Raw genomic sequence first — 26,907 nt, 5'->3', positions numbered from 1 at the left:
TGTTACATACTTTTTGTTTCTATATCACTACCATCTTTATTAATTGTTCACAATCATCATACCCTGCTTTTTGCATTCTCAGATGTTAGTACTTATCTTAAAAAAGTAAGTTACATATTAAAGAAAATAGCAAAAATCTGACAGTGAATTAATGTAACAAACTGGGTCTGGTGATCTTGATTGAAGATATCTCAATGCAATGTAGCCATCCTGGACCTCACTGCCAATCATTATTTAACTAATATGTTACAGATCATCATAACCCAAGCATTGTGAAGGACTTAATTTATTTTTTGATGCCAGGTTTCTCCAGAGACGTTTTGTGAGCTCTGGATCCGTGACTCATTATTTGTGAACAACCATTGTTCTGCTTTGGCTGCATATGTGGCTTTCTGTAACAAGTTCAACATTTGCCTTGAGTGGAGGAAGCCAGACTATTGCTGTAAGTAGCACAGTTGAAATAAACTGATATAAGATTGCTGCATGACCACTGCAACACACCTAGATGCAGAGTAAAGCTTGCTCTACTCTGCGAAAATAATGGGTCAGAAATTGCTGGAATTGTGCATCTTCCATCGAGTGATGTTAATTAGACTTTTTACCTTGCCCTTCAGTTCGCATTATATTTGCACTGCAAATTGCTGAAAATGCGAATTGATAATGGCACAGCAATGTCAGTGTCGCATCTGGGACCATGTGAACATCTTGCCAAAAAGTCTATCTCCTTAACCAATGAAAGAAAGGGATAGAGAAAGAAACAGAGCAAATGACAGAGAAGGAAATGGGGTGAATTACAGTCATAATAGGTACAGAAAGAGAAAGAAAGAAAGTGGATTAAGAGAGAAGGAAAAAATTAAGAACAAGCAGAAGAAGAGGACATTATAATACAGTTGTGTTTGGGAATTGTTATATTGGTCCTTGAGAAGTTGAGTTAATGGAAGGGTAAGTGTGCAAAATGTACAAACATTCTTGACCCATGAAGTATCGAACTATCAGCCCCGTCCATCACGATCAGGAACAGTGGAACTGATTTTATAGGAACATAGGAATTGCTAGATGAAAATAGAACAAGATCCATCTAGTTCGCCTTCTACCATCCTGGTAGTCGCATGATACAATGATAATGGAGTTGTTGACAAATCGTAGCAATCAATCTCTATCAATTAGACTACAACAGACCAGGAAATGACACGAGGAAAACCCCAGTGGTGGAAAGCTTTGAGAACCATAAGTCCTAACTCACCTTTTTTCTCCCAAGCTTGTTGCACTTATCACATCATGGGTTCGATTTTGAAATGGCGGCGGGATGGCAGCCGGGGCGGGGGGGGAGGGGGGAGTCAATGGCACGCGGGTAACCCGACTACAAATATCGTACCCTTTCCCACGCGATCACAAGTTAATTGATAGCCCTTAATTGGCTTCCGGGTTTGCCGTCCGATAGTTGTGCAGTGGGCGGGCTGCGCACCTGCATGACAGGCTGTCAGCTGGAGCGGCTCTAATTAAAGGGCCAGTCCTCCAATGGCTTTAGAACACACAATATGGAGCAGCACAGGCGCAAGGCTGCTCCAAGGTTCAGTGATGCCTCTCTGCAGCAACTACTGGCCGGGGTGAGGAGGAGAAGGGAAGTCTTTTACCCCGGGGACAGAAGGAAGTGCCCTGCCTCAGCCACCAAGAATGCCTGGCTCGAGGGGGCAGAGGAGGTCACCAGCAGCAGCATCTCCCGTACCTGGGTCCAGTGCAGGAAGCGCTTCAATGACCTAACTAGGTCAGCAAAAGTGAGTACACTTACTCATTCTCCTACATTCCATGTTCCACATCACCATACCACCCCCCCCCCCACCTTATTCTGCACTGCCAAGACTACTCCATCACATCACTCCTCACACCCACTTAAGGCTCATCCTCAGCTTACCTGCACTTCCTCACTTCACCCCACCACTGCCACTCACCCCAATCCTCATCCAGTGTGATGGTTCTGTCTCATACTCGCCGTCTGATGCATCTCTTTCATGGTCAGCCTCACGCAAAGCAACGCATTCATCGGCTGACCACTTCACCATCACTCACTCACACGTCTGTACTTTCTCCCCTTCTAGGAACCTAGGCCGAAAGCATCTAAGTAGTCAGGGCATGAACATGAGCAACCTGCCACTACCTCTGTTGCAGCCACAGGGGGTGCACCATATAGAAGTAATAGGAAGAGAAAGGCTAAGGATTTGTGATCACGAAGGGTATGCACAAGGGTGTCTGACAGACTGTCATGTTTTGCATTTATATTTGTTTTTTGTTATATTCACATTAAATGTTATCATTCTCACCACTACTGCCACGTCTTGCCCATTCTTGACTGGCTCTTGTGATGGTGCCCTTTCATGAGCTTCACCATGAATGGCGACACTTGATGCCAAGTGTGGTGTATGTGTAGTTGCAGGATTGTTTTGTGCAAGGGTGGGGGGGGTGCTGCTGGTGTTGGCGTTGGTCTTTCTGGGTGGTCTGAGGACTGGACACTTCACACCATTGCTCTGGCAATGGGTTCCTCCTCCTCCTCCTCCTCAATGTGGATGGCAGATGCGGATGGGGCCTTCTCAAGTGGCACCCTCTCTGTTGTGCCATGTTGTGTAGACACAACACACGACTATAATGCGTCCCACTCTGTCTGGTGCGTACTGAAGCGTTCCTCCAGAACGATCAAGGCACCTAAATTGCATCTTAAGCAGTCCTATAGCGTGCTCAATTGTAGACCTGGGGTGATGTGGCTGTCATTGTATCGATACTGTTGCTCGGTGATGGGGTTCCTCAGAAGTGTCATGAGACACGTGTGCAGGGGGTATCCCTTGTCCCCAAGGAGCCAGCCCTTACGGGTGTTCGGTGGGTGGAAGAGGGGCGGGATGTTGGATTCCCTGAGGATGAAGGAATCGTGGCAGCTGACAGGGAATCTGGCGCACACGAGAAGGAATCTTTTGCAGTGGTCACAAACGAGCTGAGTGTTGATGCAGTGATACCCCTTTCTGTTGATGAACAGTCCTGGCTCGTGTGGAGTTGCTCGTGTTGCCATATGGGTGGAATCTATGCACCCTGTATCCGTGGGAAGCCAGCCACAGAGTGGAATCCCACTGCCCTCTCTAACTGGCTGAAGTCGTCCATGGGGAAGTTGACATATTGCGAGGCTCTGCAAAATAAGCCGTCGGTGATCTGCTTTATGCACTTGTGTGCAGACGACTGAGAGACCCCGGCGATGTCACCGATGGCACCCTGGAATGATCCGAAGGTGAAGAAGTTAAGGGCAGTGGTCACTTTAACAACGACGAGGAATGAGACGCCACTCGGCCTAGCCGGGAGCAGCTCGGCATGAAGGAGGCTGCAGATGTCTTTGACCACCTAGCGACTTACTCTGAGCCTCCAGTGTGCACTGCTCCTCAGAGAGGTCCAGAAAGCTGAGCCTCGGTCTGTAGACCCTCTGACGAGGGTAGTGCCTCCTGCGATGGCGTTACCTCTGTTATTGCCCTCTGTGTTCTTGTGCAGGTGCCTGTAGCACAGCACTGTGTTGTGGAGCTCCAAGTGGCAGATGTGCACGTGAGGATGGTGATGTTGCTCATCCTCGGATGTAGTGATGAATACAGCCATCATGCCCCCCATCCTGATGGTGTCAGTTTGAGGGGGTCCAAAAAGTTGGTAAATATGTGTAAACAGAAGAATTCTGAGTATTAACCAAGAATTTTCAGTCTAAACACGAAGATTTCCTAGCCTAAAGTTTGTCCACCTGAGTGCCCTGCTGCAGTAACTTACCTTTTATCCCCATCTGTTAAACAGACATTTTAATGTCCAAGTGGCTGCCGGCTGAAACACATCTCCTTGAACATGGAGTGTTTCCCACAGGACGGGAAGCACGCTGAGGTTGAATTAAAATCGCACCCTGCCTCAAACTCCACAAAATTAACGACTTAAACAAGTTCAGTTATGTCAATAAGTGGTTTAACAATCGTTCCGCTGGCTTTAATTGGCGGCAGGACTTCCGGATTCGTGAAGTGTGCACGTACACAGCTGTGTCTGTTGCAACCCTGGAAGTTGGCGGGTTGGAGCCGGCTTCCGAACCCGCTCAGGATTTTCGCCATTTTTGCAGCCCCTCCGCCCCCAATGCACTCGCAATTTGATTTTAAAATTGAGCCCCATGTCTCAAGTTATTCATGTACTATATCCCAAAATCTATCTGATTTGCATTTCTGAGTGTCATCTTGAAAATTATTGCCTTCCAACACTAACAGGAGTGTGGATGGCAAGACTAGCACAAAAATACTGCCAAGAGAGATAAAAAGTTTAAAAAACCTATGGGAACAATTTACTATCTGCTGGAGTGAGACTACAGCTTCATTGTTCCCTTTCTGGGCCTCCAAGGTTGAGATTCCTGTCAGGACCATAAATCACTTCATTAACAGGGTCCTTACGACATGAATTATGAGCCCTAAATGGCTGCAGCAAGATTAATTCGCATTAATGCCATAAATCCAGCAAATTCATGACACGCAATGAGGAGGCTCACGGCGAGGTACCAATTTTTTCATTTTCTGCGAGGCTAATGGCGGAGTGGCGCAAATCGTCCAGCAATTTGTGGAAAATTGGAACTCATGGCATATCGCCTCTTCGCCAGAAATTGCTGGTTTTTTATGAACCAATAATGACGAGTGCCGTTAACTTGCCATTATTTTTCCAGCAACTTCTGGACTGTTATATCTTAACTTCAACTTCAGAAGAGCACTACTTGATGCAGTCTGTGGCCTGGGTGAAATTGCCAATAAGTGTAACCTATGGACAGTTTCCTACTGTGAACTCCTATTTAGGACAATTATTTTGTTCTTGCCTCAGGAGCCTGTATTTGCATTCTCTCTGGGTCTTTTTATGCAAAAAGAAGTGGCAAATAATGCTGAGTGTAGACGTTCACTGAATTTGTGGTGGATCTCCTGACATACCAAATCACTCCAATATTCTCACAATTGGATTTCACATAACTTATCTTACAGTCAGCACAGAATAGAAATTTGGATTTTCACCCAATTGCTCTGCTCTGGCTTGGAACGGGAAAACGTTCCTAGAGTAAAAAGATTGTATTCAACCTGCTGCACTGTCTTTGAGGAACTGTAGCTTTTACATTATGCAGGCACAAGAAAATTAGTGCAGAGAACACAAAAAACAAAAATCACACTTTTACAATTGTGGTTAATATCAATCTTCTTGATTTGTTATTTACTTGAAATGTATTTCACTCAATTTTTAATATATATATGTCCTACCTCAATCTAAATTAATTAATTAAAATTGTGTTGAGTGATTTTTCCTCCTGCTTTTTCAGCCTTTACATGCCCTGCTAACATGATATACCATGCTTGTGTACTGACCTGTGAAGCAAAGACCTGCCAGAATAGAATTTTCTTACCATCTGAGGATGCGTCATGCTCCATCCTGAGTGAGGGATGTGTCTGTCCACAAGGAACCATCCTCCATCGCCTTGACTCCACCCTGTGTATACCCGAGGAGAAATGTGGTATGGCATATTATCCACTCAATAAGCCATGAAGAATTAGACACAAACTTTTTCAAATCATTTTTGTTAAATATAATTTAATATATAAACAAAATTGTATATTTATAGCACCAGGCACAATGGACTGTTCAAGGCCTCATTGCCAGATTTCCTTTTGTTCGCTAACCTGCAAGATACTTTACTGCATGGAGAATTAACTCGTTGCTAGTACTAAAGGAAGATAATTCCATGAGTTTTATATTTTTCAGCTTGCACTGATAGCTGGGGACAGCCCCATGCTGCTGGTGAGACATGGAACGCCTCACTGGGTGGATGCTGTGTATACCAGTGTCTGGAGAATGGGACCATTATTACTGTTGACCACAACTGCTCTGCTGTTCCTGAACCAATCTGTCGCCGTTCTGGGGAAGTAATAGTTAGTCTAGCTAGTGATAAGAGCTGCTGCCCTAACAAAATATGTGGTAAGTCTTACATTGTCTCTGCAGATGACTAAACCTCCATGTCTCAAGAATGTTAGCTCTACGTAGAGATAATTATACTGAAGCCACACTGTTAAGATATTCAGAGAATATTATAAATCCTGAAATAAAATCTGTGTAATTTCCAGTTACCTGAACCCAAGATTACACCCCGTTCCACCCCCCCTTCCCACCCCTCCCCTCAAAGACTCAGAGAATCTATCCAGTCAGTAGTAGGAAGGTCTCAGGTTCATTCCCCAGGGCCCAGAATCCTGATGGCACATTGGGAATGAGGCAGCTTGGAACTTCCACCTACCTTGAGGTTGCAGCTTTGACCTTTGTATCGTAAATTGCGGTACAAACCAATCTACAAATGCAAAGGCTTGTGGGCTGTCTAAATATAGCCTGCAGCACCTCAGATATGCTGGGGAGGATGGGGGTAGGAAATCTAAGTAAGAGGCAGGATTCAGGCCCCAACTTGGCCATGAATGTTAAGAATAGAGGGGACCGGAAGAGGGAAGTGAGGGAGCAGTAAGGGTGGGTGCTGGGAAATACCTCGCAGAGAGTCAGAGGCCTGATGCAGCGGCAGAATATAGAATCATAGAATGGTTACAGCACAGAAGGAGGACATTCAGCCCATCGAGCCCGTGCTGGCTCTTTGTAAAAGCAATCCAGTTCGTCCCATTCCCCCGCTCTTTCCCCGTAGCCCTACAGATTTTTTCCCTTCAACTATTTATCCAATTCCTTTTTGAAAGCCATGATTGAATCTACTTCCAGCACCCTTTCAGGCAGTACATTCCAGATCATAACTACTCACTGTGTAAAAAAGCTTTTCCTCATGAAAGATTTGTTCTTTTGTCAATCGCCTTAAATTTGTGTCCTCTGATTCTCGACCCTTCATGATTTTGAACACTTCTACCAAATCTCCTCTTAACCTTCTCTGCTGTAATGAGAACAACCCCAGCTTCTCCAGTCTATCCACGTTACTGAAGTCCCTCATCCCTGGAATCATCCTAGTAAATCTTTTCCACACCCACTCTAACGCCTTCACATCCTTCCTAAAGTGCGGTGCCCAGAAATGGACACAATACTCCAGTTGTGGCCGAACTGGTGTTTTATAAAGATTCAATACAACTTCTTGATTTTATATTCTATGGGCTCAATTTTAAAACAGAGCCGGGAACGATTTTGACGTAAGGTCATCTTTTAAATTTTTTGTCGGTTTCCTGTCAGACTGACCGGCCTGAGTGACAGGCCGGTCTCAGTCGGACGGGAGACCAACCAGGGAGAGGACGTCTTCAGGTAAGTCTGCAGGTAAGTTTTTGTTTGTATGGATGGTGGGGGGGGGCCGGGAGAGGCGCCATGAGGGCATGGTGGCACGGGTGGGCATAGGTTGACACGGGGGTCGTGAATCATGGGGGATGGGATCAGGGGTCAGTCACGGGGGGGTGTCGGGATTGGGGGTCATCATGGGGGTCCGCGATCGTTGAGGGGGAGGATCGGGGGTCGGAGGATTGGAGTGGGGGGGGGGGGAAAGAATTGGGGTCGGGGGACGGGGGGGAGGATCGGGGTCAGAGGATCGGAGAGGGGAGGAGGATTGGAGTCAGGGATCGGGGAGGGAGGGAGTCCATGATCGGGGGTCGGGTGTCCGCGATCGTTGTGGGGTCAGTGCAGGTAGGCTTGTTGGGCCTGGGGGGAGCGCTTCTGCTCCTCCGGGCCCACAAGCTTTCTAGGTACCTATCTGTTAGTCTCGGGCCTTCTCACCTCCTTTCACGAGGCATAAAACAGAAGGCCCGGGAATCCCGGAATCCCGGCCCCCCGGGGTTGAAATCAGGAAGTCCGGAAAAATGGAGGCCCGAAGCCTCCTTGAAAGGTTTTAAGGCCCAACCTGCCTCATGGGAGCGGGTTGGTCGCCTGCCCCTCTGTACTTTCTATATTCAACTTGGATCTCACTTGTATTATCAACCTGACATCTGTCTTTTTCTACTTCATCTTACTCTCTATCTCTTTCATCATCCAGGGAACTCTGGCTTTGGTTGCGCTATCTTTCCCCCTCGTGGGAATGTACCTAGACTGTAGCTGAACCATCTCCTCTTTAAAGGCTGCCCATTGTTCGATTACAGTTTTGCCTGCCATTCTTTGATTCCAATTTACCCGGGCCAGACCCGTTCTCAACACATTGAAATTGGCCCTCCTCCAATTAAATATTTTTACTCTAGATTGCTCCTTGTCCTTTTCCATAACTAACCTAAAACTTATGATACTATGATCACTGTTCCCTAAATGTTCCCCCGCTGACACTTGCTCCACTTGATTCACTTCATTCCCCCAGAACCAGATCCAGCAATCCCTCCTTCCTCGTTGGGCCGGAAACAGACTGATCAAGAAAGTTCTCCTGAACACACTTCAGAAATTCCTCCCCCTCTTTGCCCTTTACACTATTACTATCCCAGTCTATATTAGGATAGTTGAAATCCCCCATTATCATCACTCTATAGTTCTTGCACCTCTCTGTAATTTCCCAGCAAATTTACTCCTCTAAATCCTTCTCACTAGTTGGTGGCCCATAGAATGTACCCAGTAGTGTAATGGCACCTCTATTATTTCTCAACTCTAACCAAATAGATTCTGTCCTTTTCCCCTCCAGGACATCCTCTCTCTCCAGCACTGCAATATTCTCCTTAATCAATACTGACATTCCCGCCCGCCCCCACCCCGCCTCTTTTTCTCCTTCCCAATCTTCTGAACACCTTGTATCCAGGAATATTTAGGACCCAATCCAACCCTTTTTTGAGCCAGATCTCCGTTATCGCCATTACATCATATTCTCATGTGGCTATTTGTGCCGGCAGCTCACCGACCTTATTTACCGCGCTTCGTGTGTTTACACACAAGCACTGTATCTTAGACCTTCTCGTCTGATCCTACCTAATAGCGTCCTATTTCTTAATCTAGTGATATCTGTCTCACCCAATCCTTTGTGCACCTTGTTTCTCCTTTCCAATGCTACATCCTGGTGCCCATCCCCCTGCCAAATTAGTTTAAACCCTCCCCCACAGCACTAGTGAACCTCCCCGTGAGGACATTGGTCCCATTTCTGTTGAGGTGCAACCCATCCGTCTTGAACAAGTCCCTCCAACCCTAGAACTGGTCCCAATGCCCCAAGAATCTGAAGCCCTCCCTCTTGCACCATGTCTCTAGCCACACATCAACTTGTCTTATCTTCCTATTTCTGTACTCACTAGCGCGTGGCACTGGGAGTAATCCAGAGATTACTACCTTTGACTTCCTGCTTTTTAAGTTCCTTCCTAACTCCTGAATCTCTGACCACAGGACCTCATCCCTCTTCTTTCCAATGGGCCGTTGGTACCCACATGGACCATGACTTCTGGCTGTTCCCCTTCCCTCCACAATCGAATGTTTAGCACCCGCTCCATGATGTCCTTTATCCTGGCACCAGGGAGGCCACACGCCATGTGGGACTCACGTCGGCAGTCACAGAAATGCCTGTCTGTTCCCCCGGCTATCGAATCCCCTATGACTACTGCATTTCTACACTTCACTGTGCCCCCCGTGCAGTCCTTTGCCCCACGGTGCCATGCTCAGGACTGCACTCCTTCAAGTTGTCGTCACCTTCAGGTTTGAGAGTGCCACACACCCAGAAGATTCCTGCACTGCCTACCTCTTCCTACCCTTTCAAACGGCCACCCACTTGCTATCCTGAACTCTCTGTGGCTGCGGGGTGATCATCTCCTGCAACGTACGATCCAGGAAACCTTCAGCCTCCCTTATGCTCTGCAGTGACTCCAGCCGCCCCTCAAGCTCAGAAACCCACAGCTTGAGCTCGAGCAACTGGAGGCATTTCCTGCACATGTGGCCCTACAGGACACATGAAGCGTCCTGAAGTTCTCACATGGCGCAGGAATTACAGGCAATGGGTTTCAGCTGCTCGTCCATTATAATTAGAAACCATTTTTTTCTAAATTCCCTTTAGATACTTGATTATTATTAATTCACTTACTATTTACTTACCCTGATTAACCTACCCTTTTATTCCGGGTCTCTCAGAGTTCCTCCTCTCTGTTCACTGTGACCTCACTCACTCTGTTCTTAGTGAGTGGGGAAAGGGCTCCTCCCCCGGTGCTCAGCACCACTTCTATTGACGACTCTCTGCTCCCACTAATGTACTGGTCCCTGGAGCTCCTCCCCAGTGCTCAGCACCACTTCTATTGACGACTCTCTGCTCCCACTAATGTACTGGTCCCTGGAGCTCCTCCCCCGGTGCTCAGCACCACTTCTATTGACGACTCTCTGCTCCCACTTATGTACTGGTCCCTGGGGCTCCTCCCCAGTGCTCAGCACCACTTCTCTCGACTCCACTCTGCTCCCACTAATGTACTGGTCCCTGGGGCTCCTCCCCTGGTGCTCAGCACCACTTCTCTCAACTCCGCTCTGCTCCCACTAATGTACTGGTCCCTGGGGCTCCTCCCCTGGTGCTCAGCACCACTTCTCTCAACTCCGCTCTGCTCCCACTAATGTACTGGTCCCTGGAGCTCCTCCCCCGGTGCTCAGCACCACTTCTCTCGACTCCACTCTGCTCCCACTAATGTACTGGTCCCTGGGGCTCCTCCCCTGGTGCTCAGCGCTGTTTATAAAACCTGTTGCTGTTTAAATATACAGTGACAGCACTGGATGGCAGGGAAGGCAGCCCAGTTGAAAAAATTAGCAGCAAACTTCAGGGAGCTGGACCTGCATAACAGAGACACAGAAGGGTGGGCTATTTGGGGTTGGGGACCAGAGACTGTCCAGAATGTGATGCAGACACAAGAAGGTGTCTGTGTCTGTGAATGCCACTTCATTGAACCCGAGGACTCCTTTGCAGTGCAAAAAGTTTAACACTAGCTCATCAGCGTAGCCAACCTAAGCCAACTGCTACTGCTCAACCTTCCTTGTGGTTTCTTTTATATATATATGTATAACACTCCATCATTCATTACCTTGATGGTGCAGAGGTGAAAGGGGGATCTAACATTGGGAGAGTGGAGTCTTTTCAGAAGTCAACCCTTAGTTTTAGAGCTTGTGGACTCAGATCTCTGGGGTTTTTCTCTAAAGAGAAGGATGCTAGATGAGCATCACATTTAGGTAGAAGCACTGAGGACCACCTTGAAGGAACACGGGATCACGCTGAAGTCCAATGCTATTCTCATTGCCAATATCGGAGAAGGGTTTGACACTTTGCAGTGCTATCTGGAGCAACTGGTGACAGAAAGAACATCTGTATCTATTTCCCCGATAGAAAGGCATCGAGATCAGTCAGTGCTTCTAATATGGATGCTTTGACCACTGATCTTTAGGCCCTGGGATACCATCTGGAAAGAATGATGAAAATCAGCTTCTGAAAGATTTGGGGTGCATCAATAAATATGAAAATCGAGCAGTTTCTATGCTGTCGGTCATCACGCAATGCCAGTTTTACGGGTTGCAAGTTAAAAGTATACCCCTGTATTTCTTGAGGTGTTACAAAAGCATCTTTGTTTTTAGTCAATTAATACAAAGTGTGACGTATTGGAAAAAAGGAATTTGTATTTCAGAGTCTCTTATTTTCTTTTTAATGAGTCAAGAGATTTTTGACTATCATGACATGACCAGCACTCTATTCTGCTTACAGCTTGCAATCAAACAGTCTGTGAGAGTTATGCACCTCAGTGTGCATATGGGGAGAGGCTCATTACCCATTACAAACCCGACTTCTGCTGTCCCGATTACTTTTGTGGTAAGTACATAAGTTAATACAAAAAGTACTGTCTGAAGTACGATCTTGAGCAGAATGCAGTTCTAATAAAGCATCATGGAAATTTCCTTAGATTTTTCAGTTCATTTTCAGCCCTGTTTTAGTAATTTCACTGGGAAAGAATGACTCTTGATGCTACATCACAAACATATCTTTTTTAAAACTAATTTATAATATCATTACGCATAGTGACTTGAGCAATTCTACCCCATTGCTGTTCATTATTAATGATCAGGAAACCCATCTATCAAGGTAAAGAAGGGAAAAGATAATCACACTTTTAAGAATAAGGTTGCAAATTATTCTTAATATCTGCAATTCATGTCATACAATTCTCTGTGGCAATGATGCTGCTTTGCCCTGCAGTTCCTCACATTCAAGTGTGCCATTAGAGGGCATGCAGAATAGACATCTAGGTGGTTCCACACAGGGATGGTGAGAATAAATAAGTAGACAAGTCACCCCATAGTGCAGATATGATTTTGCTTTCAAAGTAATGAAACATTAAAAAAACAAGCTTTTAAACAAAATAAATATAATCCACTTAGTACTTCATTTGACAGACTGTTCATTATCTACAGAATGTGATCCAGGAAAGTGCGAGTCTGATATACCAACTTGTCGAGAGGACCAAACTTTGATTGCTACCCACGCTGATGGCAGTTGTTGCTTCGCATACATCTGTAGTAAGTTGCACAATGTACACATTGAATCAAAATAACTTGTAAATGCTTATTTAGCATTAGTTTATTCCTATCAGTTTTAGGGCTTTTGGGGTTCTGATTAATAATTGCCTTAAATAAGTTCCATTTTGTCAGATACCAAACTAGTTTTAAAAATATTCGAGAATAACAGGTCACACAGAAATCCAAATTAGGATGAGTTAAAGGTTTACTTTGGCAAGTTTCTTGAAGTGGAAGGATGTTGCTTAATCCCCACAGTTGCCTGGGGCTCAATTTTAACATTGAAAAATGGGTAGGTTGGGGGCAAGGGGGCATTGAAAACTGCCACTGTTTCAGACCTGTCCCCAACCTGCCTCCAACCTGTCCATTTCCGGTTTTCACCAAAGCAGGAAGAGGGGCGGGCGACCAATCTGCTCCCAGGAGGGGAGGGGAGGGGAGGGGAAACCTTTCAAGGAGGCTTCAGGCCTCCATTTTTCTGGATTTCCCAATTTCAACCCCGGGTGGCTGGGATTCCCAGGCCTTCTGTTTTATGCCTCGTGAAAGGAGGCGAGAAGTCCCGAGACTAACAGGTAGGTGCCTAGAAAGACACAGCTTGTGGGCCCGAAGGAGCAGGAGTTCTTCCCCCAGGCCCAACAAGCCTACCCGCACCGACCCCCCAACGATTGCAGGCACCCGACCCCCGATCGTGGACCCCCACCCACAGACCCCCCCGATAGTAGACCCCCCCCCGATCCTCCCCCCGCTCTGCTCCCTGACCCTGATCCTCCCACCCCCGACCGCCGAGCCTCCCACCCCCATCACTCTGATCCTCCGACCCCCGATTCTTCCCCCTCAACGATTGCGGACCCCCGCAATTACCCCCGATCCTGACAACCGCCCCCCACCGTGACTGACCGCCGATCCCTACCGCAGTGACTCAACGACTTCCGTGCCAACCTATGCCCACCCATGCCCCCATACCCCCACCCCATCCATACAAACAGAGACTTACCTGCAGACTTACCTGAAGATGTCCTCTCCCTGACTGGTCTCCCGTCCGTCTGAGACCAGCCTGTCAATTGGACAGGAAATTGACAAAAAAAATAAAAGACGTCCTTATGTCCCCTTCCCGGCTCGGTTTTAAAATTGAGCCCCTGGTGTCAGCAAGGCCATTGAAGGACAGGACACCTCTCCGCAGCAAGGCAAGGAAGGTCGAAGACAAGAGTCATCTAGGGCCCTGGCAGTCTGCCCTCAAAGCTCAACAAACCCCTCTGCCTCTCTACCTCCCTCTCCTCCTTTAAGAACCTCCTTAAAACCCACCTCATTTGGACACCCATCCTAATAGCTCCTTCTTTGATCCATTTTTTGTCTGATTAAGTCTCTCTGAAGCACCTTGAGATGTTTTTCTATGCTAAAGGTGCTATATAAATGCAAGTTGTTGTTTTCATGGTGTTGCCTCATTGGTGGATAAATCCTAAATCAAAATATCAAGATGTGCTAGTATCTGCAGCTTGAACTATATACAAATCAGTGGGATCATGTATTGAGACTTCATGAAAGGCATCCATGGAGCCCACAAAGGCAAAAAGCTTGGCCACTGTATAAACACTTGCTGTGAAATAAGGCAGCATTTTAGTTTGAATCTGGTCTCATCTTAACAAGTGTTTCCATGGTTTGTTATTGAGAAGATTGAAGAAACACACAATATCCAATTTAAATCAAAAAGAGACACCATTGTCAGCTCCCCTGGCTTACAGTAAGGTATAAGCAAATATTGGGCGGTTAGAGTCACTCATCGCATAGAAAAGGCACAGGATCCATTCACAGGAGCGATTGTTGCCACTGGACCTAAGAAAATACCTAAGACAAGAACTTAAATGTAACAGCTGCTGTTAAAATAGTGAACGGACGAATTTCATACAAAAACATTAAGCTTTAGTATGAAACCTGAAACCTTTTCCTGATCCTTGTAATTAATGTCAACGCATTGATCAATATGATGTTAACACTTTCTTTTTCCCTGTACGTAGTGTGTGGTGCTTGCTCTGACAAAATTCCCACCTGCCAGGAAGGAGAAGTCCTTACCGTAAACAACAATACCACTGAGATGTGTTGCCCAGCCTACCAATGTGGTGAGGATAATGTTTTACCATTCAAAAAACACTTAACAGTTATAGCTTACTAACACAGAAGTGGCAGCGTAACTCAGCAGTCAGGTTGTGATCTGACTTCCGAACCAAGCAGTGTGAGACTGCACCATCTCATATTGCTAGGGTTTCACCTCAGGAGGAGTAATGGGGTAATTTTAAAGACCGATTTTCCTCCCTCTAGGCGGTTGGACTGGTCTGAAGCGTAATCCACCCGACCTCACCTGTATTTCGGGATTCAGATCATCTGCGTAAACCTGCTTCTTAGCAGGAGTCTGCACCCAGAAACCTGTGAAGAAGAGCATGTTCTGCTGCAGACCCAAGAGGCATGTAGCAGTGATAATAGCTGAAGGTTTAGGACCTTGCAACTGCTCTCCTAAACAACAGCCAGAAGGTCTCCAACCCTGATTGTAACATTGCCGGGGTTAGACTCATGGGGGCACTGGGCAGAAGCTCCTCCCATCTGCACTTTGGGTGACTTTCAGTACTACTTAGTCTAGTGGGGCCCCACCATGGCCTGGGGTCCTGGATAATTGCCCTTGTTGCTTGCCCACAAAGCTGGTAATGGACTGTAGAAAGGGTACCTAACCTTTTAGGCCCCCCATATTCTTAGTGCCTCCCCTTCTCAGATCCTCAGATTAGAGGGGGCTGGCCACATGCAGTATGGCACACTAACTGTGGTGACCACTCCTATCTCACTTGCATTTGATTACAATGCCTGCACCGCGGTGGTACAAGATCTTCACCTCATCTCAAAAAAAATAGCTTGGTCACAGATGGGTTTTATGGAGCGTTTTAAGGGAGGAGAGGACAAAGGAGAGGAGGAGAGGACAAAGGAGGGAATTCCAGAGCGTGGAGCTTTGGTGGCTGAAGGCAGGGCCGCCAATGGTAGGGTGAAGGAAGTGGGGGTTGGGGGGTGTGCTCAAGAGGCCACAGTCATAGGAACGGAGAGCCTGGGAAGGTTGTACAGCTGCAGGAGGTTACAGGGATAAGGAGGGGGCAAGAGCACGAAAGCATTTAAACACATGGATGTGAATTTTAAATTGGATACTTAGGGGAACCGGAGGCCAATGTAGGTCGCGAGATCAGAGTGGTGGATGAGCGGGATAGGATATGGGCAGCAGAATTTTGGATGAGCTGAAGTGTACAGGAGCTGGAGGATGGGAGGCCGACCAGGAGAGCATTGGAATAGTCAAATCTGGAGATGATGAAGGGAATGGATGTGGGTTTCAGTGGCAGATGGGCAGAAGGTGGCAATGTTGCAGAGATGGAAGTCTTTGTGATGGAGAGGATTATGGGGTTGGACACTCAGCAAATCAGAGGAAAACGAGCCCCAACAAATCCATGTTGCTAGCAGGGAGCTTCATCCAGCAGCATATTCAAAATTTAGGTCTGTGCTGTCTATGATTTTCCAACAAATTTCCCCTCACAACTCCATTTCAGTGATAAGGCAGATTTTAAAATGGCTTAAGTGGTCTGTTGAATCTCATACTTTATAAACCTAGTATATTACCTGATTGCAAGAAAGCAGACACTGCTACCTATGTTTTCATAACATTAAGAATAGCCAGCAGGGGAGTTGAACTTTGTGTATGTGTGTAAGCATACATGTTGCAGAGGTGAAAGTCTTTGTGATGGAGAGGATATGGGGTTGGACACTCAGCAAATCAGAGGAAAACTAGCCCCTACAAATCCATGTTGCTAGCAGGGAGCTTCACCTAGCAGCATATTCAAAATTTAGGTCTGTGCTGTCTATGACTTTATAATATACGTGGTAATATACTAGGTTTATAAAGTGTGAAATTCAACAGACCACTTAAGCCATTTTAAAATACAAGCAGACCTCTCTCATGATGGGGCAATGCGATATTGCTGGCTGTGCTTCACACTTCACAGCTATTACTCTTGGATCAGTAGTGTCACATAAGACACACCTCAGAGAGTTATAGCTTTTAGAGCTATATCTTAAGAGCTATAGCTATAGTTCAATTCACAACCACCCAGATGTTTTTCTTGTTTCTAATAATCTCTGTTCTGTTTCTCTTAGTTTGCGAAACCAATCGTTGTCCAAAGTTTCAATGTCCTCCAGGAATGAAAGTAGTCCAGGCATGGAGTCCAGATCAGTGTTGCCCATTTCATTCTTGTGGTACGATGACAAACTTTTAGATTTGTAAAAATTCTGACAAATTGCCAGATTCCACGACTGAAGTAACTAGGTGTTAATTATCGTCTATTTTTTTAGAATGTGCTTGTGACACAGTTCTTAAACCTCAGTGCGAACTGGTAAGTAACATGTTCCTATCTTTTGATTTGATGTTATGCACTTTTTTGTCTGCAGAATTATAACCATTCAATCTTTTGATACTTGTAGGGAAAGGTGTTGGTATTAGAACAGCAACATGGGAATATCACAGCCGACCCATGTGGATGCCCAAAGTACAAATGTGGTAAGTGCACATTTACCATTGTAATAACTTCTCCACGGTCTAATTGCAAGCGAGTAATTTGCACCAAACTGTCGAGAATTATATGTGAGTCCAAAAATGTATCTTTATTCCAACAATACTGTGGACTATTGAAGCATTCCAAAGGGAATTAGGCAGATTTCTAATTAAGACAGTAGAGGGATAGGAAAAAGATTAAAAATCATCAAATCAGTATCTTGAACAGGATCTGGATTAGGAAGGAAGTTGGATGGCCTTTTCTCATTACGACATTTTTTACAAGTGAAGAAATGTTCCATGGCAGGCAAAGTGGAACTGAGTGGTGCAATGCTTCCACCTGTGTGACTTTGGTCCGAATCCATTCCGGACTGTTTGCCAGCTGCAACAGTTCAAAGTATAATCAATTTTGACCATTTTAACTCAGTTCATAGTGAACACAATATTGCCAATAACCAGAAACAAACCGGCACTAAACTAACATTCTCATTTCGAGGGTTCATAAGGTTTGCCATTGTTGAAAACAGAAATATACTGGTGCAAAAGGTTATCCTTTCTGAGGTTGGGGTTTGATTGGACAGTATTTAAGGTTTTGTTGTGATACCTAATTTACCTTCTGAGCCATCTTAGATCAATTGAATTAATTCAAAAGATCCGACTACAGTTTATTCAATAGCCGGATCTCAGTATAACTATGGTTGAAGTACCATTTAACTTGTAGTTCAGCCCAGAGATATTGAGAACTAAACATGTGTAATGAAAGGAATTGCATTATCAACAACTATTTTATGTCACTACTTTTACACCTGCAGCTTGAGTTCTCTCCTGTATAGACTGCCCTCACTCTCATCCCGATCCCTGTTACATTCCATTGGTTTCATATGCCTCAACAAGTTGATTTCAAGATCATTGTTCTTTTTAATAAATTCTCCCTGGTCTCTGGAAAATCTTCTCCAGCCCTATTCCCAGCTCAATGAATTTGCTTGTTACTGCTCTTTCCGCTCCATCATCAGAGATAGTCTCTCAGTCGTGAAATCCTAACCCAATGGGTTGCTTTCCACATAACTCTCTACTTTCAATTTCCTTTGGGCTACCCCCTAAATTTTTTTTATTCCTCCTCTTATAAAGCACTGATATATTTTCAAAGTGAATAGCAAAATATAAATGTAAGTTGTTATACACAGGTAATCATAACTATCACAAAGACCGCAGTAACTTGACTTGTAAAAAAAGTAATGCAATAATCATGGGTGATTTTAACTTTCACATAGATTGGACAAAACAAATTGGCAAAAGTAGCCCTGTGTCAATATGTCAGGGAACCAACCAGGGAACAGGCCATTTTGGATCTGGTAATAGGTAACGAAACAGGATTAATTAATGATCTCAAAGTAAAAGATCCCTTGGGAAGCAGCGATCATAGCATGATAGAATTTCACATCCAGTTTGAGAGCGAGGATCTTGGGTCTGAAACTACTGTATTAAACTTAAATAAGGGCAATTACAAAGGAATGAGGGTGGCATTGGCTAAAGTGGACTGGGTAAACAGATTAGATGGTATGATGGTGGATAAGCAGTGGCAAACATTTAAATAGATATTTTATGACTCGCAACATAACGTACAGGGTGGATAAAGGGGAACCAGTGGACGTAGTGTATTTAGACTTCCAGAAGGCATTCGACAAGGTGCCACATAAAAGATTATTGCTCAAGATAAAGAATCATTGGATTGGGGGTAATATTCTGGCATGGGTGGAGGATTGGTTATCTAACAGGAAACAGAGAGTTGGAATAAATGGTTCATTCTCGGACTGGCAACCAGTAGCCAATGGTGTTCCGCAGGTGTCGGTGCTGGGTCCCCAACTCTTTACAATCTATATTAACGATTTGGAGGAGGGGACCGAGTGTAACACATCAAAGTTTGCAGATGATACAAAGATGGGAGGGAAAGTAGAGAGTGAGGAGGACATAAAAAACCTACAAGGGGATATAGACAGGCTGGGTGAGTGGGCGGAGATTTGGCACATGCAATACAATATTGGAAAATGTGAGGTTATGAACTTTGGCAGGAAAAATCAGAGAGCAAGTTATTATCTTAATGGCGAGAAACTGGAAAGTACTGCAGTACAAAGGGATCTGGGGGTCCTAGTGCAAGAAAATCAAAAAGTTAGTATGCAGGTGCAGCAGGTGATCAAGAAGGCCAACGGAATGTTGGCTTTTATTGCTAAGGGGATAGAATATAAAAACAGGGAGGTATTGCTGCAGTTATATAAGGTATTGGTGAGACCGCACCTGGAATACTGCATACAGTTTTGGTGTCCATACTTAAGAAAAGACATACTTGCTCTCGAGGCAATACAAAGAAGGTTCACTCGGTTAATCCCGGGGATGAGGGGGCGGACATATGAGGAGAGGTTGAGTAGATTGGGACTCTACTCATTGGAGTTCAGAAGAATGAGAGGCGATCTTATTGAAACATATAAGATTGTGAAGGGGCTTGATCGGGTGGATGCGGTAAGGATGTTCCCAAGGATGGGTGAAACTAGAACTAGGGGGCATAATCTTAGAATAAGGAGCTGCTCTTTCAAAACTGAGATGAGGAGAAACTTCTTCACTTAGAGGGTGGTGGGTCTGTGGAATTTGCTGCCCCAGGAAGCTACATCATTAAATAAATTTAAAACAGAAATAGACAGTTTCCTAGAAGTAAAGGGAATTAGGGGTTACGGGCAGCGGGCAGGAAATTGGACATGAACTTAGATTTGAGGTTAGGATCAGGTCAGCCATGATCTTATTGAATGGCGGAGCAGGCTCGAGGGGCCGATTGGCCTACTCCTGCTTCTATTTCTTATGTTCTTATGTTCTTAAAAATATATCCCTGTGAGGAGGAAAGACTCCACAAAAAGGGTGAACCAACCATGGCTAACTAAGGAAGTCAAGGATGCAATCAGGTTAAAAGATAAGGCATACAACGTGGCAGAGATTATTGGTAAGCCCGAAGATTGGGAAAACTTTAAAAACCAGCAAAAGATGACTAAAAGAATAATAAAGAGGGAGAAAATAAATGATGAAAGTAAACTAGCAAGAAATATAAAAACTGACAGTAAAATCTTCTCCAAGCATATAAAAAGGAAGAGGGTAGCTAAAGTATATGTCGGCCCCTTGGAGGATGAGACTGGGGAAATAATAATGGAAAACAAGGAAACGGCAGAGGAATTGAACAGATATTTTGTATCTGTCTTCAAAGTAGAAGACACTAATAACATACCAATAATAGTAGAAAATCAAGGGGCAAAGGGGAGGGAGGAACTAAAAACAAACAAACAATCACTTCCGGGTTTCGCGCTGGAAAGCTGTGCAGCGGGCGGACTGCGCATGCGCATCATAGGCTGTCAGCTGGAGGAGCCCTATTTAAAGGGGCAGTCCTCCACTGACTGATGCTGCAGAAAGGAGCCAAAATTACAGCATGGAGCAGCCCAGGGGGAAGGCTGCTCCCAGGTTAATGATGCCTCACTCCAGGTCTTATTGGATGGGGTGAGGAGGAGGACAGAGATCTTCTCCCCGGTGGACGGGAGGAAGCGGCCTGCCTCTGCCATCACGAAGGCCTGGCTCAAGATGGCAGAGGAGGTCACCTGCACCACCAACATATCGCGCACCTGCATATAGTGCAGGAGGCACTTCAATGACCTAAGTAGGTCAGCCGAAGTGAGTACACTTACTCATTCCCCTACACTCCCTCTGGCATATCACTGCCCCCACCCCACATCGCCTTCTGCACCGCCAACACTACTCTGTCACATCACTCCTCACACCCACTCAAAGCTCATCCTCCTCTTACTCACTTCGCCAGTACTCACCCCGCCACTACCACTCAACCCAATTCTCATACAATCTCATGGCTCTATCTCATACTCACCCTCTCATGCATCTCTTTCACAGTCAGCCTCACTCAACCTGCCACTACCTGTGCTGCAGCCACAGGGCATGCATCACATATGTGCAGTAGGAAGCGTAAGGCAAACGTGTTGTGAACGTGAAGGGAATGCACAAGGGTGTTTGAGGGTTTGTCATGGTTTTTACTTATATTTGACTTCTGATCAACTCACATTGCATATTATATTGTCACCACTACGGCCACGTCTTTGCAAATCTTGTCTGGTTTGTGCAATAATGCCCTTTCCTGAGGATCACTATGTAGACCCACAACTGATGTCACCCATTGAGACACGTCGGCGATGTCCCCGGTTGCACCCTGGAAGGATGCGAAGGAGAAGTTGTTGAGGGCAGTGGTGATTTTGACAGCGACAGGTAAGAAGATGGTGCTCGAGCCAGCCGGGAGCAGCTCGGTATGAAGGAGGCTGCAGATGTCCACGACTACATGTCGAGTGACTCTGAGCCTCCGTATTCACTGCTGCTCAGAGAGGTCCAGGAAGCTGAGCCTCAGTCTGTAGACCCTGTGGCGAGGGTAGTGCCTTCTGCGACGCATCTCTCTCTGCGGTTGCCCTCCCTCCTGCTGTGCAGGTGGATGTGTTGTGGAGCTCCACGTGTCAGAGGTGGACAGCATGGCCGGCGAGGCTGGTGATGCTGTTCGCCCTCCGAGGAGGTCATGACTGCAGCTACGGCGGCCCCCATCCAGAAGATGTACATTTGAGGGGGACCATAAGGTAGGTACATGTGTCTGTGTGTGCAAGTTTGTGAATTTTATTGTTAGGAGGAGGGTGGTGGAGGCCAAACTTTGTCCAAAGTGACAGAGTGGCCTCCTGCAATGAGTGAGGGTCTCCCCCCACCCCCTCACACACACCTGTCAAATGGACCTTTGCAGCTGCCACAGGCTGGTGGCAGTCCATTTCAACTGGGAGTGTTTCCCCTGGTACGGGAAACAGCCTCAGTTGTTTGGAAAATCCCACCCCTCCTAAAATACCATGTTAATCAGGTCTGCAAATGACCTGAAGTACCTAAATAATTACCTTAAGTGGCACCCCGCCGGTTTTAATTGCCAGCTGGAGTCCCACATGCGGGGGCTGCGCGTGCATGTTAGCGCATCACTGGGGAACCCGGAAGTGGGCGGGTTGGAGCCGGGCTCCGGACCCGCCCCGGGAATCCCCGATTTTCGGAGCCTCCCCCGCCACGAACGCACCCACTCGGGGGTACGAAAATCGAGCCCAAAGTGTCTGCGAGGGATATTGACAGGTTAAGCGAATGGGCATAAATTTGGCAGATGGAATATAATGTGGGAAAATGTGAAGTCATCCACTTTGGGAGGAAAAATAAAGAAGCAAAATATTATTTGAATGGAGAAATACTACAAAATGCTGCGGTACAGAGGGATCTGGGTGTCCTCGTACATGAAACACAAAAAGTCAACATACAGGTGCAGCAGGTAATCCGGAAGGCAAACGGAATATTGGCCTTTATTTCTAGGGGGATGGAGTATAAAAGCAGGGAAGTCATGCTACAACTGTACAGGGTGCTGGTGAGACCACACCTGGAGTACTGCGTACAGTTCTGGTGTCCTTATTTAAGGAAGGACATACTTGCATTGGAGGCAGTTCAGAGAAGGTTCACTAGGTTGATTCCGAGTATGGAAGGGTTGTCTTATGAGGAAAGATTGAACAGATTGGGTCTATACTCATTGGAGTTTAGAAGAATGAGAGGAGATCTTATTGAATCATACAAGATTCTGAGGGGACTCGGTCGGGTAGATGCTGAGAGGATGTTACCCCTCATGGGGGAATCTAAAACTAGGGGATGTCGTCTCAGAATAAGGGGTCGCCCGTTTAAGACAGAAATTAGGAGGAATTTCTTCTCCCAGAGGGTTGTGAATCTTTTGAATTCTTTACCCCAAAAAGCTGTGGAGGCTGAGTCATTGACTACATTCAAGGCTGAGTTATACAAATTTTTGATCAGTAAGGGAGTCAAAGGATATGGGGAAAGGGCGGGAAAGTGGAGTTGAGGTAAAAATCAGATCAGCCATGATCTCATTAAATGGCGGAGCAGGTTCAAGGGGCCAAATGGCCTACTCCTGCTCCTATCTCTTATGGACTTCAGAATTCCAACAGCACAGTATTAGGGGTGGGATTTTCCAAACAACTGAGACTGTTCATTTTCTTATACTATTGCAGTAACTTTGCGTTTCAATCATCACATGCTTGACAAAATTAGGTTTTTGCAATTTAGACAAGGCAAGAATCCTTATAAGCACTGGAGAGTATATACTTTTCAGGTTTCAGCCTTGGCTGAATGGTCACACTTTCACCTCAGAGTCAGAAGGTTGTGGCTTCAAGCCCCACTCCGGAAACTTGAGCACCTAATCTAGGTTGACACTTCAATGCAGTGCTGCACTGTTGAAGGTGCCATTTTTTGGATGACACATTAAACTGAGGCTCCGTCTGCCCTCTCAGGTGAATGTAAAAGATCCAATGGCATTATTTAAAAGAGCAGGGAGTTCTCCTGGCGTCCTGCCAAATATTTATTCCTCACCCAACATCACTAAAACATTATCTGGTCACTTATCTCATTCCTGTTTATGGGACCTTGCTGTGTAAATAGGCTGCCATGTTTCCCTACATCACAAGTGACTACAATTTGAAAGTATTCCATTGGCTGTGAAGCATTTTGGGACATCCTGAGGTCATGAAAGATGCTATATAAATGCAAGTTTTTTCTTTCATCAATACATAAATGGACTCAGACAACAGTTACATTGGAAGTTCATTAAATAGACTGAAGACGTTTGCATTGATGCAGCAACCACTCTCACTAATAGATGTTAGGGGTAAAGTGATACAGCTGTGAAAATTAGATAAGGAATGTTGAAAATACTGCAGCAGAAATCAATATAAAGATCTTATAATATTTCTATTTACATTAAGAACTTACGTTATGCCAGGGTTCAGAAGTTATTGTTAAAGCATACACAATGCACATTTCCAAATTACAGAGTAGTTGAATTTCCCTTCAATAATCCTGAATGGCTATAAATAGTCACTCTCCCATGGTGTTGCACATGCTGAGTCAAAACTAAGTGTAATCTTCAAGTGAAGCCACACTGGAGGGTGGAGGATAATTGGACCATGGTACACGGAAGTAATTCAGTCCTCGTTTTGAAGCCATACGTTCTGTCCTTACTTTTATATAATACGGTGGTCTCGTGATTATTTGTAGTTAAATAGAAAAACATAATGCAACTGAGAAGCAGAGCTGGTCGGAGCAAAGGTGTTTCTCTGCAATACAGGGTGAGGAGCTGGGAGATGCAAAATAGAGGTCCTACCAAATGGTGTGACAAGTTTACATAGGCAATTCCCATTATAAATGTGAACATGGGAATTTATAATGGAAAGAAGTTAACACAAATGTGTGCCAAAAATGTTTTTTCTGTTATGTATCTTTGTAATGATGCCCGGAATTAAAAGTGAGTGGAATATTTTCATATGGTCCATGTCATGATTGTTCTGAAGCGGTTATGGAAAGCACAAAAAAGACCCATATGGAACAAAAATGATTCCCTTTAAAAAAAAGTGAAATCTATTGGTTATGTTACAATGTCTTTCTTAACCACTACTGTTCTTGATCCTGCCACTAAGATGTATAAGAGTGAATGAGGGTGACTAAGCTTTTTGACTTTCCCTCCCCTTCCATGAGATGGCATTGGCTGAGCATCTCCACCGAGTGAAGTACTCAAGATAACAACTCACTTTTATGGTAGAGAATTTCAGAGTACCCTCGCATGCTTACATTTTGAATTGGCTATTAAAGAATAACGTGTATTAATATCAGCCGTGTGATTTTTCTCAGCATTGTCTTTTTTAAAAATTCGTTCATGGGATGTGTGTGTCGCTGGCGAGGCCGGCATTTATTGCCCATCCCTAATTGCCCTTGAGAAGGTGGTGGTGAGCCGCCTTCTTGAACTGCTGCAGTCCGTGTGGTGAAGGTTCTCCCACAGTGCAGTTAGGAAGGGAGTTCCAGGATTTTGACCCAGCGACGATGAAGGAACGGCGATATATTTCCAAGTCACGAGTCTGTGTGACTTGGACGGGAATGGGCAGGTGGTGTTGTTCCCATGTGTCTGCTGCTCTTGTCCTTCTAGGTGGTAGAGGTCGCGGGTTTGGGAGGTGCTGTCGAAGAAGCCTTGGCGAGTTGCTGCAGTGCATTCTGTGGATGGTAAACACTGCAGCCACAGTGCACCGGTGGTGAAGGGAGTGAATGTTTAGGGTGGTGGATGGGGTGCCAATCAAGCGGGCTGCTTTGTCCTGGATTGTGTCGAGCTTCTTGAGTGTTGTTGGAGCTGCACTCATCCAGGCAAGTGGAGAGTATTCCATCACACTCCTGACTTGTGCCTTGTAGATGGTGGAAAGGCTTTGGGGAGTCAGGAGGTGAGTCACTCGCCGCAGAATACCCAGCCTCTGACCTGCTCTTGTAGCCACAGTATTTATATGGCTGGTCCAGTTAAGTTTCTGGTCAATGGTGACCCCCAGGATGTTGATGGTGGGAGATTCGGCAATGGTAATGCCGTTGAATGTCAAGGGGAGGTGGTTAGACTCTCTCTTGTTGGAGATGGTCATTGCCTGGCACTTATCTGGCGCGAATGTTACTTGCCACTTATGAACCCAGGCCTGGATGTTGTACAGGTCTTGCTGCATGCGGGCTCAGATTGCTTCATTATTTGAGGGGTTACAAATGGAACTGAACACTGTGCAATCATCAGCGAACATCCCCATTTCTGACCTAATGATCGAGGGAAGGTCATTGATGAAGCAGCTGAAGATGGTTGGTCCTAGGACACTGCCCTGAGGAACTCCTGCAGCAATGTCCTGGGGCTGAGATGATTGGCCTCCAACAACCACTACCATCTTCCTTTGTGCTAGGTATGAGTCCAGCCACTGGAGAGTTTTCCCCCTGATTCCCATTGACTTCAATTTTACTAGGGCTCCTTGGTGCCACATTCGGTCAAATGCTGCCTTGATATCAAGGGCAGTCACTCTCACCTCACCTCTGGAATTCAGCTCTTTTGTCCATGTTTGGACCAAGGCTGTAATGAGGTTTGGCGCGAGTGGTCTCTCAGTATTTCAATGATTGTATGCATTTATATTATAAGCAGGAGGAAATGAACAGAGAGGATGGAAGAATGTATAAAATGTCACTCTAGACCTACTTCCAACCTCCTTGAAAAGTAATTGAGTTGAAGAATACATCACCGTCATTGTACATTTCATGTGCAAATGCAGTAATGTAATGATTTCTTTACTAATTGCACACAAGTTTTCAAAACATAAGAAGAAAATGTATTACAGCTTATTTTATGACTATTATGTTATATGGTGCGTACTCTCCAATAATAAGGCAACCATGTGAAAAAGAACGCCATTATTTTTGTGTTGTTTGTTATAGTAAATGATCAAGTATGTATTGATGGGGAGAGAGGTATATTACGCCCTGGACAGACCATCATGGAGCATACAGCAGATGGGGCGTGCTACACTATACAATGTACATACAATCAGGATAACAAAACTGGCTTCTACCAACTCCTCATCACCATGGTCAACTGCTCAGCACAATGCGAAATGGTAATAATTCATGGAATAGTTATATTGTAACGCTATTTAGCTTTGTTTCCCCTGGTACGGCCCTCATCTCTGTTCCCATTAGTCCAAGAGATACAGACTTGAACGTTTATGGTGGACAACTGGTTTAGCCATTCTTCGCCAGATTTGGCTGGATCACATAAAGCACTATCGGGTCCTGCTGTCCTCTGCCAAAACTGCTCACTATTCCAGGGTCATCCTGGAATGCAAAGATAACCCCCGACTGCTCTTCACAAAACCGTCTTTTTAAACCCCTCTCCCTTGCCCTCTCCACTCTCACTTCCAACGAAA

At 45.5% G+C, this 26,907-nt stretch overlaps 1 protein-coding gene across 1 annotated transcript in view; it reads left to right on the top strand.

Moving 5' to 3' along the window:
- Nucleotides 1-26,907, top strand: part of otog (otogelin) — a 256,145-nt gene that overhangs the window by 215,810 nt on the left and 13,428 nt on the right. The window contains exons 39-48 of the mRNA XM_067993585.1: nt 304-442; nt 5,345-5,536; nt 5,785-5,997; nt 11,663-11,767; nt 12,367-12,471; nt 14,478-14,579; nt 16,642-16,740; nt 16,837-16,877; nt 16,966-17,041; nt 26,420-26,598. Coding sequence (XP_067849686.1) covers nt 304-442; nt 5,345-5,536; nt 5,785-5,997; nt 11,663-11,767; nt 12,367-12,471; nt 14,478-14,579; nt 16,642-16,740; nt 16,837-16,877; nt 16,966-17,041; nt 26,420-26,598 — 1,251 coding nt within the window. The remainder of the gene's footprint in view (nt 1-303; nt 443-5,344; nt 5,537-5,784; nt 5,998-11,662; nt 11,768-12,366; nt 12,472-14,477; nt 14,580-16,641; nt 16,741-16,836; nt 16,878-16,965; nt 17,042-26,419; nt 26,599-26,907) is intronic.

Source organism: Heptranchias perlo, chromosome 12 (assembly GCF_035084215.1).
Source record: "Heptranchias perlo isolate sHepPer1 chromosome 12, sHepPer1.hap1, whole genome shotgun sequence".
Classification (NCBI taxonomy): domain Eukaryota; kingdom Metazoa; phylum Chordata; class Chondrichthyes; order Hexanchiformes; family Hexanchidae; genus Heptranchias; species Heptranchias perlo.
This window is presented reverse-complemented; position numbering and strand designations above follow the sequence as displayed.